Source organism: Diplotaxodon limnothrissa, linkage group LG22 (assembly GCF_057381915.1).
Source record: "Diplotaxodon limnothrissa isolate DT_005_m linkage group LG22, D_limnothrissa_male_GT1.1, whole genome shotgun sequence".
Lineage (NCBI taxonomy): Eukaryota > Metazoa > Chordata > Actinopteri > Cichliformes > Cichlidae > Diplotaxodon > Diplotaxodon limnothrissa.
In genome coordinates, this window is record NC_140616.1 from 414,302 (window position 1) to 435,000 (window position 20,699).

Here is a 20,699-nt window from a genome sequence, read left to right on the forward strand (position 1 = left end):
TTTGAGATAATATTTAACCATATCCTTTATGTGGTTAATGAGAATTCCGTTTATTAATATTAGATGATCATTTCAGACTGGAGAACCTGAGCTCCCTGCTTCTTCCTAACATTTCTACATGCATGTCAATTTTACGTTTTGTCTGAGCCGGTTTCCCTTTCGCTGTTGCTATGCAGAATTCGACAGAAGAATTCGTCTATTTTGTAACTGGGCAGACCAGGAAAAGGCGTCCAATCAAATTAATTCCTGTTCTAAAAACATTTCTACTCGACGAATAGGATTAAACCCGCTTTTGGTGTCTGGGTAGATTTTTGAGAACTGACCAATGGGAATAGACGCTGGGTTTGTAGTCAGGCAGACATAACAAACTCGTCCAATCACAAAAAAATCTGAAAAGGGGAATTTTGCTGTATCTTGGCTCAGGTACTTTCTTTTTCTTTTTTAAAATAAATAGTGAAGCGGGCTTCGCTTTTCGGATCATCCAGTAATAACAGAATTTATGTATCATTATCAAGAATTATTTGGAAATGAAAAAGATCGCGCTGAAACGATTTAACGGGCTGTTTCAGCGCTTACTAGCTAATGCTTATCAGTTAGCTACTAGCTTAGCTTGTGAGCCACCCTATGATGATTAGCATGCAGGTAGCCCGTATATGTCTGTTATCCGGAACATCACCGGCATCCTAACCGGGAGCCGATTCACGCACGCGTGACAGTCGTGAAACGGTTCTAACATCTGTTCAGAACAACTCAGCCACCGAGTCTGGGCCGCCTCCGGTAGCTAACGCGGAGGACGGCATTAGCCCACTAGCTTCGGAGTAATATGTTCTAGTGATGGGTCGTTCGCGAACGAAATGGCTCTTAGAGCCGACTCTTTGACGTGAACGACGCGAGCCGGCTCCTTATCGCGAGCCGTCACCTTATCGCGAGCCGTCACGTGGGGTTTTTTTTCTTTTTCTTTCTCTCACCCTCTCTCTCTCGCCTGCACGTGAGCCTTGTGCTTTACGCTGGGCAGAGGGGGGAGGGGCGGTAGTTACACTCAGTAGCAGGAACAGAGCCAGAGGGAGAGAGAGAGAGAGAGAAAGAGAGCCAGGGACAAAAACGTGAAATTAGAAAGGTATAGTAATCATCCACAACTATTTTCGGTTGCAGATGATAAAGGATTCAGAAAGTTTATTCATCCAGGCCCATATGACAGAGAATATGCATGTTCTTTTTGTTTTGATATTTTAATTTATATTTAATTGGGTTGTGGTTTGCAGTGTTTTGTGTTGTTTTCACTTTAAATTTGTAAAAGGAAAAAGCTGAAAATTTAAATAGTTAAAAGTTGAAATGTGAATAGTTGATTTTTGTATTATATGATTTATTTATTACATTTTATGTGGAGTGAATAAATAAAAGTATATTTACGGTGGCCCCTACAGACAAAGCACATACAAACTTCAAATCACGTACGAACTCTGATGCATGTGCAAACTCCAAAACACGTACAAACTCCGAAGCATGTAAAAACTCAGAAGCACATAAAAACTCAAAACACGTACAAAAGACAACAGAAGTGCTCCAGGATGCTGGGCGCAGTGTGGAGCTTTTGGTATCTTGTGGCTACACAAGCCAGCAAGTACCAACAACCGGATTTGGTGTGTGGTAGTAACAGGTAAATGAACTTTTTTTAAATTATTTGAATATATATGAGTGCCTGTGTATAAATACACAAACAATACACACATGCTTTCAATTGTGTAATTTAAGTGATCTAGTAGCTCTGCTTTGGAAGTTCAGTTCATGCTAGAAATGTTTTTCGGAGTTTGTACGTGTTTTGTCTCTAGGGGCCACCGCATATATTTATATATAAACATACCGGTATATAAATAAAACCACTTTGTTTTACGTTAGTAATTCTTTTTGTGCATAATTTTATATTATTGTTAATAATAAATTAATTAAAGCAACAAAACAACCTGAAGAGCCGGTTCGGAGCCGAAAGAGCCGGCTCTTTTTAGTGAGCCGAACCGAAAGAGCCGGATCTCTAAAAAGAGCCGGAAATCCCATCACTAATATGTTCAGCTGGGCTCGTGCGTGTGTGTATGTGCCTGGGCAGCAGTGATACCTCAGGGCCCGCTGGACCCCAACACTGGACTGCAGCAGGACTGTGAACTGCATTGAGAGCCACAGCTGCCTGATGTCCTAGTAACTAATTGTTGATTTTTAGCTGATCAAATTAGTTCTTAAACTGTTTCCTGAACACAGTTAGTGTCTCATCATATTTTATTAAACATGGTTAGTTCTGCTGGAAAGCTATGGGAGTCTGTGGGGACTGACCCTATGCTGGCCCCTCTGCTGAACTTCAGAGGAACTGCAGGTGGGCAGGCTGGTTTTAAATGTGTTTGTCCATGTACATTATTGGTGGGGGGGGGTCCGCGTGCAGTCTTCTAAGATCCTGACTGCACATTGTTGAGCGTGGATGACACAATTTGATCGGTTGACAAGTGGGCCGGAATACACACAGCAGAGTTCGTTGAGAAGAGAACTGCAGACAAACCCTGCAAAGATTTAAAAAAAAAATGAATAAAGAGCTCGCTGCAGGCAGACGGCAGGCCCCAGACTGGACAGCATCCACAAAGCTGGCTTCAGTTGCTGCCTTTGTCCTTACAGTGTGCGTTTTCCTGTGTGTCTCTCTCAGATGGTGTTTCACAGCATTGGTTAGTTGGTCCTGATGTCCGAGGACCAGTGTCACCAACGGGCCGAGGCCTCCCGGCGGGGCCAGAGCGGTCTGGAGACAGGGGAGGGTGACACTGAGCCCAGCATGCTGCTGCAGAAACTGAAGAGCAACATCTCGTAAGTCTGAGTGAGGGCAATGAAGCAGGAAGTGTTTGTGTGTGAAAATGGGGATTAGAATTTCTGAAGCTCTGACGTCCCTGTGTGGTGTTCGTGATGGATCTGATCAGCATGTCCTCTGTCCTCTTACAGGAAACACGTTCAGACCAAAGTAGAGCAGATCCTGGTAAGAAACTTGATGTGAGGTTAAAGTCTGGTTTGGTGCTCACCTCAGGTCTGGTTCATTCACTGTGGGGGTTTTTTCAACAGCAAGATGTTCAGCGTTTCTCTGACAATGACAAGTTGTACCTGTACCTGCAGCTGCCCTCTAGACCGAGTTCTGGAGACAAAAGGTGACGTTGCTTCTCCATTTTGCTCCTTTGTTTTTTATCCTGATAGTTTGATTCGTCGTTTTTCTGTCAGAAACGGTGAACCTCTGTAAATCTTGAATTTGTGTTCTCAGCGGCAGCGATTCGAGTTCATTTAACACGGCCGACCAGCTTCACACCTGTAACTGGATCCGCAGTCACCTGGAGGAGCATTCAGACACCTGCCTGCCCAAACAGGACGTCTACGAGACCTACAAGTCAGAAATCACACACACGCACAGTGACCTTGTAACAAGGGTGGTTTGACATAGATCTGGTTGCCATGGCGCTCCGATGCTTTCCTGACTGTGCGTCTGTCTGTCCTGCAGGAGGTACTGTGAGAACCTGCAGCAGCGTCCTCTGAGCGCCGCCAACTTTGGGAAGATCATCAGAGACATTTTTCCCAACATCAAAGCGAGACGGCTCGGAGGCCGAGGACAGTCCAAATATCCTTTCAGATTAAAAGTGCAGAAAACCTGAACCCAGTCTAAGGTCAGGAATGCCAGGAGTAACCTTTAGCCTTCCTTAACCCGCTGAAACGTACTGTTACAGCGGCATCAGGAGGAAGACGGTCCTCAACATGCCTCTGCTGCCCAACCTCGACCTGAAGAATGACCCAATGTAAGTGTTGCTGCAGAGCTGCTTCAGTCACCGACTGCTGCATCCTCGATGCATGAAGGAGCGTTTCCTTCCTCCCTGCAGCTGTCAGACTGTACAATCAGAACTGCTCCCAACAAGCATAGATGTTTACATCAGCGCTGTAACTGCACTAATCAACCGAACAACTGCTACTGTTATAGGTGCATATTACTTTTCTCAGCTTATATACGCTAACTTTTTGGAAGTTACACGTTTACTTTTTAATGCACAGGTACAATCACACAATCTGCACTTTTCTAATTATTCTAAATATTCTTAAATCTTTAAACATCTTTCAGTATCCTGCTCTGTTTGCCACTTATCTGTACTTTAGTTTTAATAACTGTACAGGACTCTGCTTTGGTAACTATTGTCCATGATGTAAATATGTTAAAGTTGTGTTTCTCACCTGTGTCCTGTTCTTTTTGTATATGTGTGTTTTTGCTACTGTTACAACCAAATTTCCCCTTGTGGGACAATTAAAGGATTATTCTATGCAAACTGCCATGATCATTGATCAATGATCATTGAATGGTTATGAGTACCATCACAGTGGGCTGTATTTTTGCAGGCACTAAATGACCAGATGAAAGACCAGTGAACCTGCTTCTTTTGAGGAATTAACCTCCCTTACTTTCACGATTGACAACTGCCTGAGGCAAAGGGAAGCTGAAAAGAACTACAAGGCCCATAAGGCACCTAGTTCACCTCTGTTGTCCGTCCCTACACCGCCCACTCTTCTCTTCAGCCACCAGTGGAGCCCATGCAGAGTCGGTGCTTGCGGTTGACCCTGAAGGAGAGGAAAAGGCGTTTGAGCCCATTGTTTTACTGCACCGCTCAGGGCATTTTCTCGCTTGTCCTACTGGTCATTCTTTTTCCACAACATGGCAAAACTTGTTTCAGATCACTTGAACAGTACAGATAAATACCTTCTGAAAGTTATGTCAGCAGCCAACAAAAAAGCCATCACAAAGTGCTGGCTTCAGAAATGCCCCTTAACAGGCATTTTATTTATTTTTGTTATGAAACAGTTACATGCATTAGAGCAAATGACATGTGCTATAAGGCTCCAAAGGACCCAGGAAGAAAATGTGGGAGAAATGGTGTTATCGTTTGGCTCTTGAAGCAGACTAGGTGAGATTGTACAGTTGGATCATACAATTTTGCTTCTAACTTTTACTGCAAAAGTAACTATTGTACTTGATTTTGTTAATAATCATCCCATGACCTCTTGTTCCTTCCTTTTCGGCGTGTATGTTCGTGTTTGTATGTTTACAGTTTTAAAAAAAAGGTCAGATATCTCACCTCCTTCAGCTTACCAACCTGGCAAACCTCCCTCTCTGGAACCTTGGCTCGTCACCGTCTCCTATACTCAGTAAGGTTTTGCGCTTCAGAAATAGCATTCTCTTGAGTCTGTATTTGTTGCAGTTTAGTATTTCTAAATTATTCTGAATTTCATCTCAAAAGTTGGCTGCGTCCACAATTATTTTCCTTTTCACATTTAGAATCTGAATCTACTTCACATTTTTTCAGACTTGGGAAAGACAGATGTTGAAGTATTTATCTCTGCCACTGTGTGTTATTAAATCAGAGCAGAGATAAGCTATTTAAAGATATTCTTTTTCATTATCTTCAAATTAAAGGTAAATCAGCAACAGCACAATCAGAATGAGGCAGCAACACAGGAAACACCAGTAAACTGCTGGTTTTTTAATTGTTTTTTCTTTTATTATAATTTTAAGAAATTATTCCAGTTAAAATTTATGGTTTTAGAATATTTTAAGACTTTAGTTCAGGTTCACTACTGACGCGCTGTATTGTTTCCTCCCGTTAGTAGGCGGCGGTAAAACGCCATCCTGTGACATCAAACCGGCTAATCGCCTAAAAGAAGGGCCGTTGTCGTCACTTCCGGCAGTATCTAACATGGAGTCTGGTAGAGTGAAGTTGAGTCTGTGGGAGGACGGTCCGAAGCCGGGACACTTTTACTCCTTCCCCGGGAGCAGCAGTAGCGGGGCAGGCACAGCTTGTGGACCGGTCCGACACACACTGTGAGTGAGCCGCGGTCCTGCTCCGGGGCCGGTCCCGGTGCCGGGGTTTCGGTTTGAGTGCTGCATCATCATGGAGGAGGCTAGCTAATGCTAAGCTAACTGCCGGGTTACACTGATTTAAACGCTGGGTATTCTCCGTCCTTTCCGCTGAGTAACGTCAGCGCCGACGGGAGACCCGCGGGTCACACCTGAGTCCGCCTGAACTCGTGCGGTGTTTCAACAACAGGTTTGGTTGAGTTGGGTGGACCCGTTCCTCGAGCAGCTTCACTGCTGTTTGCTGGCACTAGCGCCATCTTGGGACGTGCACTCAGAGTTAACAGGGTTAAAATTGTGACCCAGGCAGCAATACTCGAGGACAGGCGTCAGTGATCTGTCACTGCAGTGTGGAGGTTTACGGGAAATACAGCCAGGCTTGTCCATGCAGAGCTTTCAGCATCCTGAGGGTGCGTCTGCTTACGTCACCATGGTAACGGGTGGGTGACTGAGAGCAGACGCGTTATCCACAGGGCGCAATTTACTGTTTATCAACAGAGTGATGCTTTAGAAACTAACCAATCAGAGTGGCTACAGGCGAATGAACTACTGCTCCCATGAGAATGACCTCTGACCTCCTTTAGCCAAGTCCTTTCTGTTCAGATCATACTGTGTGTGTGTATTATCACTTCCAAGGTAACTGTGCCCTCCACCAATCAGACGTTTAAGCAGAGGATTGTGGGTAGCATAGTTATTTTCTGTTACATGTAGGCGTGTTCCTGGCAACTAGTTTCTTAGCTGAGTAAAAGAGGAGAAAGATTAGGCTAGTCTAAAAGTAAGAATCACTTCGATAGCAAGTTAAAATTGACGACCATTAACTGGACAAAGGCAGAATCATGCTGCTTAACTGTGTGACACCTTTCATCGTGCATTGTGAAATATATAAGTTCACAATGTATGTGTGTTAGAATATATATATCTATACACACACACAGTCCAGACAACGAAGAAACATGCGTGTTGTTTGTGTGTTGTGCCGTGCATTAGTAACGATGCACACTGTTCAAAAATTCATGACAACCACTTCAATAAAAGTTCTACATCTAAAATATCGAGACAGTAAAGCATCTAGGTATTTTCTTCTGCTTAGTTGAAGTCGAGCCACGGGGCAATGGCCCCAGCTTATCTGGGGGAACATCGAGGCATGCCAGGGCCAGCTGAGATGTCCTCTCAGTAGGACATGATCTCTGCCCTCTGGGTTTTCACATGTTCCATCGCACAGGCTAATTACACCACCATTGGACTTGTTTAAAGTAACTGTGCCCCGTCCTCCTTCCACAGGAACCCGATGGTTACAGGAACGTCGGTACTTGGTGTGAAATTCACTGGCGGGGTGGTGATCGCCGCAGACATGCTGGGCTCGTATGGCTCTCTGGCTCGCTTCAGGAACATCTCCCGCCTCATGAAGGTGATGCCACCACCAGCAGAGGTCAGCTGACCGACTGCTTGTTTCAGCAACTTTAATATTGGTGTTTCCTCCACAGGTGAACAACAGCACCATCCTGGGAGCCTCGGGCGACTACGCCGACTACCAACACCTGAAACAGGTCATCGAGCAGATGGTGTAAGCGCGTGCACACACACACGTATGTGCACACTCACATACACACACTTGTACATCCCCCTTCCCATCTCACTGGTGTCGTTTTCCGTCAGTATCGATGAGGAGTTGCTAGGTGACGGGCACAGCTACAGCCCAAAGGCCGTGCACTCGTGGCTCACCCGCGTCATGTACAACCGCCGCAGCCGCATGAACCCACTGTGGAATACCGTAGTCATCGGCGGCTTCTACAACGGGGAGAGGTGAGACTCGGGGTGGGGGGGTGGTTGGGGTCAGACCAGTCAAGCTGCATTCGTATTTGTTACCGCCTGTTTTTTAGTTCTAGGTCAGTTTTGTTTCTTTAATGTTTTATGTTTTTGGTGCTCATGGATACGGCGGTTTTTAAAAGAAAAAGAAAGAAGTATATAACTCCCAGGATGCATTTCAGCATGTTTACCTGTTAGAGGTGAACCTGAAATGGGAAGTAGCTCTTCTCTCACCAGGTTGCCGCCTTCCTTCTCTCCAGTTTCCTAGGTTACGTGGATAAACTGGGCGTGGCTTATGAGGCTCCCACAGTGGCTACAGGCTTTGGTGCATACTTGGCTCAGGTGAGTTTCAGCTGTAACGCTCTGCTGGCTTTAGAAGGTTAATCATGTCTAAAGGTTTTTAAGGTGTGGTCATACAGCTGACTAACAGTTGAGGCATTAGAGCGTTACCGCAGAGACCAGTGATGGAGTGTTTGTGCTGAGTTTGGACATGTGCCAGTAAAGCTGTGTTGAATCTGTGTGCAGCCTCTGATGAGGGAGGTGGTGGAGAACAAGGTGGAGATCACCAAACAGGAGGCACGGGAACTGGTGGAGCGGTGCCTCAAGGTGTTGTACTACAGAGATGCTCGCTCCTACAACAGAGTAAGTCGCACCGCCGCGCACACTCAGGTGTACTGGACGCCATCCGGAGAAAGTAACAATTTTATTTCTGTTTCATTTCAGCACGAGATCGCTATCGTCACCGAAGAGGGCGTGGAGATCCTCGGACCCCTGTCTTCTGAAACCAACTGGGACATAGCCCACATGGTCAGGTAGGGTCAAAGGTCAGAAGACGAGGAAGAGTTAGGGATTTTTCCTCCAAGTTTAAAAACTGTTTCTGAGAGTAACCACCACCAATATGTCGATAGCATAACCAAGCAGAACACCTGACTTCACTGTAATGAAAATGTTGATCAGATACAAACAAAGCTTTATTTACAATCTGTAGATGTGACTGACATTTTTCTTCATGTTTCTCTGCAGCGGGTTTGAATGAAGAGAAGTGGCAGCGGTCTCAGCATCACTAACAAACCCTTCTCCTCCTGTTTGCTCCAGTTTACTCTGTACTTTCTTTTGTATGATGGAAAATAAATGTAAGAAATAAAGAGAGCTGTTTTCCTTGGTTTATTTGTCATCTGCAGATTATTGAAGATTATCTTCAGATGAAACAGTTAAATTTGTCCTCAGTAAAAGTAGAATCACTGATTTATATCAACTGTTCCACAGATTTTTACTACTGCACGTTGGTTTAAAGAGTTTAATTTATTTTAACCTCCTAAGACCCGAACTCTTCCACAGCAGCATTTTTAATTTCTCTTTGAAATTTGGGCTGATTGGGACCCGATGAATGTAAATACAAAGAATTACCAGATTTTTTTAAAACCTAATTTTTGTTTCTAAGAAAAATGAGAGCCACATATGAGGATATTTGTTTAAAATGTTGATAGAACACAAGCAGTATAATGTCCTTGTAAGTGGATATGTAGAGGAAAATTGAGTATTTTGGTCTAAATAACCCAAAATGTGATGTCCACATATGTGGACGCCAGGTCCTAGGAGGTTAATGGGGAAGGGCAAAAGACAAAAACCAACAGAACGGGCAGAGAAAAAAAAAATGCATATATCAATCACCTGGATCACCTGCTGAGAAAGAAAAAAGAAAGCAAGCAGAAGAGAACAAGAGTAATAGAATAAACAACATCACAATGATATATGGGAATATGACAGTAAATACTAAATGTTAAACATTATTGTGCAGCACATAAGATCAACAGAACACAGTGTGCTTTGAGGTAGGAGCCAAAAAGGGTGTAGTTTGTGGGTGTGATCACCCGTGTGTACACCTGTGAGCATGGACGCGCTTGTTTTTTGTTTTTTTAAAAGGTTCCTTCATGTAATAATCTGCTAGAGGGTGTGGGGGGGCCACAGCCCCGTCCTCCAGGGCGTGAAGCAGGTGTGGAGGAGATCAAAACTCCAGACATCCAGAGGCCCCCAGAACACAAGAGACCAAGGAAGACCAACAGAGGGGCAGCTGCGCCACTGTCCCGGAAAGAGCTGAGGAGAGTCCCAGATGAGGGCTCACTCAGCAGCCGCGGAGCAGAAGCCAGGGGGAGTTGCAGTGACGCGCCCGTGAGCTCCGCCGGCAGCCAGCTGCGCCTGAGTGACCGAGCCCCAGGCCGAGAGGCCGGGGGCACCCCACCTCCGAAGTGGCCCGAGCGAGCCCCAGGCTCCAGGCCCCGATAAGCGGCCGCCAAGGAGTGAGCCGGTGTGTACCTGGACGCCCATCCCCGGACACAAAGAACCACCAACGCACCGACGTCTGAGGGGGTCCGCCACTGGCAGGGGAAGTGGTGGTAGGGGGAGATAGGCCTCCAAACCTTGGAGGGCCTGAGATGTCCCCAGAGAGGTGGCGCCTGACACCCAACCTGACATATAGACACAGACATACAGGCACACACAGATACAAACATCCATTCCCCCCCCTCATGCTCTCATATGCACTTACTCCACACTCAACCAACGTGGAGACAGACATAAAGAGACGTTGTACACACGATCACACTCCCCAAGCGTACTCTAAGCCCCGGGTCTAGGTGCCCCCGCCCCTGGAGGGGGGAACTGCACCCAGACCCAGGTGGTGTTTCCCTTTTCCCTGCGGTGGGGGAAGGCAGACCGCCCCGACTCCGCAGCAGCAGGAAGGCTCCACACTCCAGACCGCAGTCGGACGGCCAACTCCTCCTCCTAGTCCTAGCCCCCCTGCTCCAGCAGGTCGCAGAGAATGGGGGTGAGAGAAGACTCCAAACCTCCCTCCACCCGCTCATTGTAATGTTGATGCATGTGTGTTCTAAGGTGCATTTAAAACCCAGGAGGTTTTGTCTTTTGCCCTTCTCCCCCGTCCCTCTTCTCAGCTGTTTCTCTTTCCCTCTTTCTTTCTCCCCTTCTTTCCCCCAGTCAAGTCTGTCCCGTATTCAGTAAGTGAAAATAAAATAAACAATAAAAGGTGAATCAAATGGACCATTACGGCAAGGCTGGGATGGTCAGTTTGGTAAAGTAAATCCGTTGGGCATCTTTCTTTGCCTTTAGACAACAATTCTGATGGCAAAAGAGCCAAACGGGACAGGCCAAAAAAAAAAAAAAAAAAAAAAAAAAGGAGGTTAATGGGGGTTTTGTTTTTTTACTTTTTGGAATTAGTCTTTTATCCACATTAAAAGTCTTGGGGTTTGTAGGGAAAAAGCATTATTTACTCTAAGAAATTTGAGATCGTGTAAATATTTTAACCACATCCTTTGTGGTTAATGGGAATTCAGTTATTATAAAATGCTCAGACTGGAGAACCTGAGCTCCCTGCTTCTTCCTAACACTTCTACATGCATGTCAACTTTGTTTTGTTTGAGTTGGTTTCGCTTTTGCTGCTGCTACGCAGAATTTGACAGAAAAATTTGTCTATTTTGTAACTGGGCAAACCAGGAAAAGGCTTCCAATCAAATTAATTTCTGTTCTAAAAACATTTAAGATAAGAGATAAGATAGAACTTTATTAATCCCTCGGGTGGGTTCCTCTGGGAAATTCGACTTCCAAAAAGCACAGCAACGACCGAAGTTACAGTTACAGAATTGTTATATATATATATATATATAAACAACACCCAGCACGCCCCTGCGGGCGGTTTATCCTTCAAGCTCGGGTCCTCTACCAGAGGCCTGGGAGCTTGAGGGTCCTGCGCATTATCTTAGCTGTTCCCAGGACTGCGCTCTTCTGGACAGAGATCTCCGATGTTATTCCCGGGATCTGCTGGAGCCACTCGCCTAGCTTGGGAGTCACCGCACCTAGTGCTCCGATTACCACGGGGACCACCGTTACCTTCACCCTCCACATCCTCTCGAGCTCTTCTCTGAGCCCTTGGTATTTCTCCAGCTTCTCGTGTTCCTTCTTCCTGATATTGCTGTCATTCGGAACCGCTACATCGATCACTACGGCCGTCTTCTTCTGTTTGTCTACCACCACTATGTCCGGTTGGTTAGCCACCACCATTTTGTCCGTCTGTATCTGGAAGTCCCACAGGATCTTAGCTCGGTCATTCTCCACCACCCTTGGGGGCATCTCCCATTTTGACCTCGGGACTTCTAGGTTATACTCGGCACAGATGTTCCTGTACACTATGCCGGCCACTTGGTTATGGCGTTCCATGTATGCCTTGCCTGCTAGCATCTTGCACCCTGCTGTTATGTGCTGGATTGTCTCTGGGGCATCTTTACACAGCCTGCACCTGGGGTCTTGCCTGGTGTGATAGACCCCAGCCTCTATGGATCTTGTACTCAGAGCTTGTTCTTGTGCTGCCATGATTAGTGCCTCTGTGCTGTCTTTCAGTCCAGCTTTGTCCAGCCACTGGTAGGATTTCTGGATATCAGCCACCTCCTCTATCTGCCGGTGGTACATACCGTGCAGGGGCCTGTCCTTCCATGATGGTTCCTCGTCTCCCTCCTCTTTCTTGGGTTTCTGCTGCCTGAGGTATTCACTGAGCACTCGGTCAGTTGGGGCCATCTTCCCAATGTATTCTTGGATGTTCCTTGTCTCATCCTGGACTGTGGTGCTGACACTCACCAGTCCCCGGCCCCCTTCCTTCCGCTTAGCGTATAGCCTCAGGGTGCTGGACTTGGGGTGAAACCCTCCATGCATGGTCAGGAGCTTTCTTGTCTTTATGTCAGTGGCTTCTATCTCCTCCTTTGGCCAGCCTATTACCCCAGCAGGGTACCTGATCACGGGCAGGGCGTATGTGTTGATGGCCCGGATCTTGTTCTTACCATTCAGCTGACTCCTCAGGACTTGCCTGACCCTCTGCAGGTACTTGGTGGTTGCAGCCTTTCTAGCGGCCTCTTCATGGTTCCCATTTGCCTGCGGGATCCCCAGGTACTTGTAACTGTCCTCTATGTCTGCAATGTTGCCTTCTGGTAGTTCAATCCCCTCAGTTCTGACTACCTTCCCTCTCTTTGTTACCATCCGACTACACTTCTCCAGTCCGAACGACATTCCAATGTCATTGCTGTATAGCCTGGTAGTGTGGATCAGTGAATCGATGTCTCGTTCACTCTTGGCATACAGCTTGATGTCATCCATGTACAGGAGGTGGCTGACAACTGCTCCGTTCCGTAGTCGGTATCCGTAGCCAGTCTTGTTAATGATCTCACTGAGGGGGTTCAGGCCTATGCAGAACAGCAGTGGGGACAGAGCATCTCCTTGGTAGATCCCGCACTTGATGGTAACTTGTGCTATGGGCTTGGAGTTGGCCTCTAGTGTTGTACGCCACATCCCCATTGAGTTCCTGATGAAGGCTCTTAGGGTCCCATTGATCTTGTACAATTCTAGGCATTCCAGTATCCAGCTGTGGGGCATTGAGTCATAGGCCTTCTTGTAATCAATCCAGGCAGTGCACAGGTTGGTCAGTCTGGTCTTGCAGTCTCGGCTGATTGTTCTGTCTACCAGTAGCTGGTGTTTTGCACCTCTGGTATTCTTGCCAATTCCTTTCTGTGTCCCGCTCATGTATTGACCCATGTGCCTGTTCATCTTAGCCGATATGATGCCTGACAGGAGCTTCCATGTAGTACTGAGGCAGGTTATTGGTCGGTAGTTGGAGGGGACCGGTCCCTTCTTGGGGTCCTTGGGGATCAGGACCGTCCGGCCTTCAGTTAGCCATTCCGGGTGTCTCTCGTTAACTAGCAGCTGGTTCATTTGTGCTGCCAGACGCTCGTGGAGTGCAGTCAGCTTCTTCAGCCAGTAGGCGTGAACCATGTCGGGCCCTGGTGCTGTCCAACTCTTCATACTGGAGACCCTTTCTTGGATATCTGCCACTGTGATGGTTACTGGACCCTGTTCAGGGAGGTCGCTGTGGTCTGCCCTCAGATCCACTAGCCACTGAGCATTGCCGTTATGGGTTGCATCCTTCTCCCATATGCTCTTCCAGTATTGCTCCGTCTCCAGCCTTGGTGGTGCTGTTCTCTTATTGTTCCCTTGCCACTGAGAGTACACCTTTGCTGGTTCTGTGGAGAACAGCTGGTTTATTCTCCTGCCTTCTATCTCTCTGGTGTACCTCCTCAAGCGGCTGGCCAAGGCTGTGAGTCTTTGCTTGGCAGTTTCCAAGGCCTCAGGTATGGACAGCTTGCTGTATTTCTTAGGCACCTTATTTGTCACACCTTTCTGCAACTCTGTTAGTTGGCTAACCTCCCTCCGTGCTACTTTGATCTTGCCCTCTAGCCTCCTTCTCCATGGAGGGTACTGCCCCTTGTGGCTGTTCAACTTGTAGCCAAGCATCTCACTGATCACTGCTGCCGTATTGTAGATCAGCTTGTTAGTGTCGGTAATCGTGGTTGTAGGTATTGCCCGTAGTGCTGCATTAACATCATCTAGCAGACCTTCTGAGGGTACTTCACGTAATCTTGGTAACCGGCTACGGGGGATCCAGGTTTCAAGCTTGGCCATGATCCTATTTTTCAGGTCAGTTCCTCTCGCACTCAACGGTCCTTCTCCTATCGCACTTGGGGCTATGTACCCAATCTCGGGTGGGGGTGATGATATCTCCCCCCTGACCTGGCGTCCTGACTCCTCCTTGCCGTAGCATTTGTGTTGTACCTCGTCAATCTCTAGCTGTGAGAGCAGTCCCTTCTTTCGAATGTTGGAACACTGAGCTACTAGTTGTTTCGCCGTCATTGTGGATGTTGGGTATCGAAGAATCCATAGGTCCCTCATCCTATTCATGTAGCCCCTTCCGCCGGGGTTACTTGCGTAGTAGCATTCCAACAACGCCCTGTTTTCGTCCCTTGCCCATCGATGCCTTCTTGTTCCAGTAGCCCACTTTTCGTCAGGGTGCCCTGGTTCCTCAACACCTGATGCGGACCTTGTTGATCCGGGCGACGTCCGAGCCGGCATGCCTTCATATTTATCTGTCTCGCTCATGTCTGCAGTAGGCTTGCTTAGCATAGGGGGTCTAGCCTTAGGACCCTTACTGGATACAGACGCCCCAGGCAGGAATCGAACTTGCGATCCTCTGTTCCAAAGGCGTGTAGTTTAACCACTACGCTATCCAGCTGCTATATACATATATATATATATACACACACACACACACACACACATAAATACAGAGACAAATATAAATAAAATATACAAAGGGGATAAATAGAATAAATAGGAATAAAAAATAAAAATACAAGTGAATTGCACATTTCAAGTATTGAGTCTATTGCACTGTTGACTATTTACAAAAAGTATTGCACAAAAGGTATTGTACAGTGAGGTGAAGAGGCACTACAGCTTAGTTGTTCCCCCCTCCTTTGTCCTCCTGTTTCCCCTCCCTCTCCCCTCCAGAGAGGAGTTAAACAGTCTGATGGCGTGTGGGACAAAGGAGTTTTTAAGTCTGTTAGTTCTTGTCTTGGGGAGAAGCAACCTGTCACTGAACAGACTCTTCTGATTGTTTATGGCCGTGTGCAGAGGATGCCTAGCATTGTCCATAATGTCCATCAGTTTCTTTAATGTCCTTTTCTCTGCCACTGTCACCAGAGTGTCCAGCTTCATGCCGACCACAGAGCCAGCCTTCCTGATCAGTTTCTCCAGCCTGGATGAGTCCCTCTTTGCTGTGCTGCTCCCCCAGCACACCACAGCATAGAAAAGTACTCCAGCAACCACCGACTGGTAAAACATCCTCAGGAGCTTCCTGCAGATGTTAAAAGACCTCAGCCTCCTTTCTACTCAACGAATAGGATTAAACCTGCTTTTGGTGACTGGGTAGATTTTTGAGAACTGACCAATGGGAATAGACGCTGGGTTTATGTATCATTATCAAGAATTATTTGGAAATGAGAAAGAGCGGGCTGTTTCAGCGCTTGCTAGCTAGTCTGAGCTGACTGCAGGTTTCCCCAATATTATGAAAATGTACTGTTTATAAGGTTGGGGAAACCTGCAGTCAGCTGAGACCGAAGAAGTCACCAGGATGATGACGAAACGTTTCTCCCACTGAAAACGCTACGTCCAGATGAACAGAATTCAAGGATTCTTTATTGTCATTCGCATCACATGTTTACATGAGGTGGAATGAAATGATGTGCACACGGTCCCGGAGCGAAAGAAACAGAATAACAAATAAATAGTGCAAAAACCTGAGTACCAGTATGGAGTATAGATACAGCAGCAAACGACCATGATGTCCAGCACTGATAAAGTGACGGTGTCAGTAGTGGTTAAGGTACTACAATATCAGTTCTTGTCCATTTATGTATCGAGAAAGTCTCACAGCTTCTGGAATGAAGCTGTTTCTCAGTCTGGTGGTTTTGCATTTAATGCTCCTCAGCCTCCTGCTTGAGGGGAGCGGGACAAGAAGTGAGTGTGCTGGGTGAGTGGGGTCCTTCACTATACAGGTGGCCCTCGTCTTGCATCCGGAGGTGTATATGTCTGTGATGGTTGGGACACTGCCTCCTTCACCACCCTGTGTAGAGCTTTCCTCTCTGCCTCAGTGCAGTTTCTGTGCCACACGTTGATGCCAGAGCACAGAACACTCTCCACCGCACATCTGTAAAAGGAGTTGAGGACTGAGCTCTCCATTCCCACGCATCTCATCTGCCTCAGGAAGTAGAGCCTCTGGTGAGCCTTCCTGATCAGGCTGGAAGTGTTTTTCCAGGTAAGGTTGCTATCTAGGTACGCACCCAGGTACTTGTAGCTGGGTACTACTTAGAGTGCAGATCCTCCAACGTGCAGGGGTGTGTGTGTGTGTCTTCCCCTCCTCAAGTCCACAATCTTCTCCTTCGTCTTCTTGTCATTTAAGCAGAGATTGTTTTTCCTGCACCAGTCCTCCAAGTGTTCCACCTCCTTCCTGTAGCCGGTCTCATCGTTTGTGAAGCAACCAACCACAGCTGTGTCGTCTGCAAACTTTACAACATGACAGCCTGGATGGTTGGGTGAGCAGTCATATGTAAGCAGCGTGAACAAAGCTTTATTTGCAATCTGTAGATGTGACTAATGTTTGTGTTCATGTTTCTCTGCAGCGCGTTTGAATGAAGACGAGAGGCAGGGGTTTCAGCATCACTAACAAACCTTTCTCTTCCTGTCTGTTCCTGTTTACTCTGTGTACTTTCTCTTTTGTATGATGGAAAATTCATGTGACAAAATAAAGAGCTGTTTTCCTTGAAGATTAAACAGCTAAATATGTCCTCAGTAAAAGTAGAATCACTGATTTGCATCAGCTGTTCAACATAGTTTTACCATAGCATGGCATTTGAATGGTTGACTTTATTCTAATGTGTTTTTTTTAAATTAATCTTTTATCCACAATAAAATTCTTGGGGTTTGTAGGCAAAAAAACAGATCAAGTCAAAGTCAAAGTCAACTTTATTGTCAATTCTGCCACATGTACAGGACATACAGAGAATAGAAACTACGTTACTCTCGATCCCTAGATAAAATAGCAAATGAACATTTAAATATAAGAGTGATTAAAAAATGCAGGTAAAATAATTAAAAAGTAAAAATTTAAATAAATACAATACAATTTTACATATAACAAGAAAGCTATACAATATACAATATAATGGGTAAATGACATTGGGTGTAAACCAGGCAGAGTAGTGTAGATTTTATACCCTAAGCAATTAGAGATAATATTTAACCATATCCTTTATGTGGTTAATGAGAATTCAGTTTATTAATATTAAATGATCATTTCAGACTGGAGAACCTGAGCTCCCTGCTTCTTCCTAACATTTCTACATGCATGTCAATTTTACGTTTTGTATTAGCTGGTTTCGCTTTCGCTGTTGCTATGCAGAATTCGACAGAAGAATTCGTCTATTTTGTAACTGGGCAGACCAGGAAAAGGCGTCCAATCAAATTAATTCCTGTTCTAAAAACATTTCTACTCGACGAATAGGATTAAACCCGCTTTTGGTGTCTGGGTAGATTTTTGAGAACTGACCAATGGGAATAGACGCTGGGTTTGTAGTCAGGCAGACATAACAAACTCGTCCAATCACAAAAAAATCTGAAAAGGGGAATTTTGCTGTATCTTGGCTCAGGTACTTTCTTTTTCTTTTTTAAAATAAATAGTGAAGCGGGCTTCGCTTGTTGGATCATACAGTAATAACAGAATTTATGTATCATTATCAAGAATTATTTGGAAATGAAAAAGATCGCGCTGAAACGATTTAACGGGCTGTTTCAGCGCTTACTAGCTAATGCTTATCAGTTAGCTACTAGCTTAGCTTGTGAGCCACCCTATGATGATTAGCATGCAGGTAGCCCGTATATGTCTGTTATCCGGAACATCACCGGCATCCTAACCGGGAGCCGATTCACGCACGCGTGACAGTCGTGAAACGGTTCTAACATCTGTTCAGAACAACTCAGCCACCGAGTCTGGGCCGCCTCCGGTAGCTACGCGGAGGACGGGATTAGCCCGCTAGCTTCGGAGTAATATGTTCAGCTGGGCTCGTGTGTGTGTATGTGCGCGCGCGCGCTGTAAATGGCAGCACATGACCACCGGCGCTGTAAACACTGCGGCCACACAGACGACTCCCGATAACGGTAGCGGGCTCCGTGCTGCTCCTCCCCCGCTCCGGGGATTGCCGTAACACAGCCGGCGTTGGTCTCTCCGTTACCGCCCGCGGTCGGGCTGCCAGCCGCGCAGCCGCCGCAGAGCTGTGACCCGGAACGTGGGTTGATTGCATCTGTTTACATCCAGATTTTTTAACCTGGTCGGTAAAATTAAACCGTTCTAACTGGATCAGCATCGAGGGCCTGCATGGACGAGACGTGAAACCTGAGTCCCCAGTGGGGTCCGAGTAGGGAAGTGTTTGGCGGTTTCTGAGGTTTCTGGACCCCGCAGGCCTGTATAGTAAAGCTGGGCAGCAGTGATACCTCAGGGCCCGCTGGATCCCAACACTGGACTGCAGCAGGACTGTGAACTGCATTGAGAGCCACACCTGCCTGATGTCCTAGTAACTAATTGTTGATTTTTAGGCCAAAGCTGATCAAATTAGTTCTTAAACTGTTTCCTGAACACAGTTAGTGTCTCATCATATTTTATTAAACATGGTTAGTTCTGCTGGAAAGCTATGGGAGTCTGTGGGGACTGACCCTATGCTGGCCCCTCTGCTGAACTTCAGAGGAACTGCAGGTGGGCAGGCTGGTTTTAAATGTGTCTGTCCATGTACATTATTGGTGGGGGGGGTCTGCGTGCAGTCTTCTAAGATCCTGACTGCACATTGTTGAGCGTGGATGACACAATTTGATCGGTTGACAAGTGGGCTGCAATACGCACAGCAGAGTTTGTTGAGAAGAGAACTGCAGACAAACCCTGCAAAGATTTTAAAAAAAAAATGAATAAAGAGCTCGCTGCAGGCAGACGGCAGGCCCCAGACTGGACAGCATCCACAAAGCTGGCTTCAGTTGCTGCTTTTGTCCTTACAGTGTGCGTTTTCCTGTGTGTCTCTCTCAGATGGTGTTTCACAGCATTGGTTAGTTGGTCCTGATGTCCGAGGACCAGTGTCACCAACGGGCCGAGGCCTCCCGGAGGGGCCAGGGCGGTCTGGAGACAGGGGAGGGTGACACTGAGCCCAGCATGCTGCTGCAGAAACTGAAGAGCAACATCTCGTAAGTCTGAGTGAGGGCAATGAAGCAGGAAGTGTTTGTGTGTGAAAATGGGGATTAGAATTTCTGAAGCTCTGACGTCCCTGTGTGGTGTTCGTGATGGATCTGATCAGCATGTTCTCTGTCCTCTTACAGGAAACACGTTCAGACCAAAGTAGAGCAGATCCTGGTAAGAAACTTGATGTGAGGTTAAAGTCTGGTTTGGTGCTCACCTCAGGTCTGGTTCATTCACTGTGGGGTTTTTTTCAACAGCAAGATGTTCAGCGTTTCTCTGACAATGACAAGTTGTACCTGTACCTGCAGCTGCCCTCTGGACCGAGTTCTGGAGACAAAAGGTGACGTTGCTTCTCCATTTTGCTCCTTTGTTTTTTATCCTGATAGTTTGTGATTCGTCGTTTTTCTGTCAGAAACGGTGAACCTCTGTAAATCTTGAATTTGTGTTCTCAGCGGCAGCGATTCGAGTTCATTTAACACGGCCGACCAGCTTCACACCTGTAACTGGATCCGCAGTCACCTGGAGGAGCATTCAGACACCTGCCTGCCCAAACAGGACGTCTACGAGACCTACAAGTCAGAAATCACACACACGCACAGTGACCTTGTAACAAGGGTGGTTTGACATAGATCTGGTTGCCATGGCGCTCCGATGCTTTCCTGACTGTGCGTCTGTCTGTCCTGCAGGAGGTACTGTGAGAACCTGCAGCAGCGTCCTCTGAGCGCCGCCAACTTTGGGAAGATCATCAGAGACATTTTTCCCAACATCAAAGCGAGACGGCTCGGAGGCCGAGGACAGTCCAAATATCCTTTCAGATTAAAAGTGCAGAAAACCCGAACCCAGTCTAAGGTCAGGAATGCCAGGAGTAACCTTTAGCCTTCCTTAACCCGCTGAAACGTACTGTTACAGCGGCATCAGGAGGAAGACGGTCCTCAACATGCCTCTGCTGCCCAACCTCGACCTGAAGAATGACCCGGTACTCACAGTGCAGTACTCCTGTGTCCTGCAGTACCAGTCATATTTATTTGCAATTTGTTGGTGATGAATACTGTTTGTTCCTCTTCGTCTCCAGGCGGAGCTCACCGAGCTGGTCCAGACCTACAAACAGGAAGTGACAGAGGCAGCGTGCGAGCTGATTTGTGACTGGGCGCAAAAGATCCTGAAGCGCTCGTTCGACACGGTGGTGGAGATCGCTCGCTACCTGATCCAGGAGCACATCGTCAACCCTCGCTGTAGTCAGGCCGAGCTCGTGTCCTCCGCCGCGCTCGCAGGTCTGTGTGTTTCTGTGTGTGTGTCTGTGTGTGTGTCTGTGTTTCTGTGTGTGTG

The 20,699-nt window shown here is 46.7% G+C and overlaps 3 protein-coding genes across 3 annotated transcripts in view; all 3 read left to right on the top strand.

Moving 5' to 3' along the window:
- The first annotated feature begins 364 nt into the window (after positions 1–364).
- Positions 365–4,125, top strand: LOC146609063 (DNA-binding protein RFX5-like). The gene is made up of 7 exons (XM_085346831.1): positions 365–423; positions 2,684–2,838; positions 2,971–3,004; positions 3,088–3,170; positions 3,281–3,403; positions 3,515–3,631; positions 3,726–4,125. The coding sequence occupies exons 2-7, from the start codon at positions 2,717–2,719 to the stop codon at positions 3,808–3,810; spliced, it is 564 nt and encodes a 187-aa protein (XP_085202957.1). The 5' UTR covers positions 365–423; positions 2,684–2,716; the 3' UTR covers positions 3,811–4,125.
- A 1,597-nt stretch (positions 4,126–5,722) lies between these two features.
- On the top strand, positions 5,723–8,858 carry psmb4 (proteasome 20S subunit beta 4). The gene is made up of 8 exons (XM_085345909.1): positions 5,723–5,872; positions 7,187–7,313; positions 7,390–7,469; positions 7,562–7,708; positions 7,972–8,053; positions 8,237–8,353; positions 8,435–8,523; positions 8,735–8,858. The coding sequence occupies exons 1-8, from the start codon at positions 5,748–5,750 to the stop codon at positions 8,745–8,747; spliced, it is 780 nt and encodes a 259-aa protein (XP_085202035.1). The 5' UTR covers positions 5,723–5,747; the 3' UTR covers positions 8,748–8,858.
- Positions 8,859–18,317: 9,459 nt separating this feature from the next.
- The window catches only part of rfx5 (regulatory factor X, 5), a 6,158-nt gene continuing 3,776 nt past the window's right edge, over positions 18,318–20,699 (top strand). The window contains exons 1-8 of the mRNA XM_085346067.1: positions 18,318–18,441; positions 19,227–19,381; positions 19,514–19,547; positions 19,631–19,713; positions 19,826–19,948; positions 20,060–20,176; positions 20,271–20,349; positions 20,446–20,644. Coding sequence (XP_085202193.1) covers positions 19,260–19,381; positions 19,514–19,547; positions 19,631–19,713; positions 19,826–19,948; positions 20,060–20,176; positions 20,271–20,349; positions 20,446–20,644 — 757 coding nt within the window. The 5' untranslated portion in view covers positions 18,318–18,441; positions 19,227–19,259. The remainder of the gene's footprint in view (positions 18,442–19,226; positions 19,382–19,513; positions 19,548–19,630; positions 19,714–19,825; positions 19,949–20,059; positions 20,177–20,270; positions 20,350–20,445; positions 20,645–20,699) is intronic.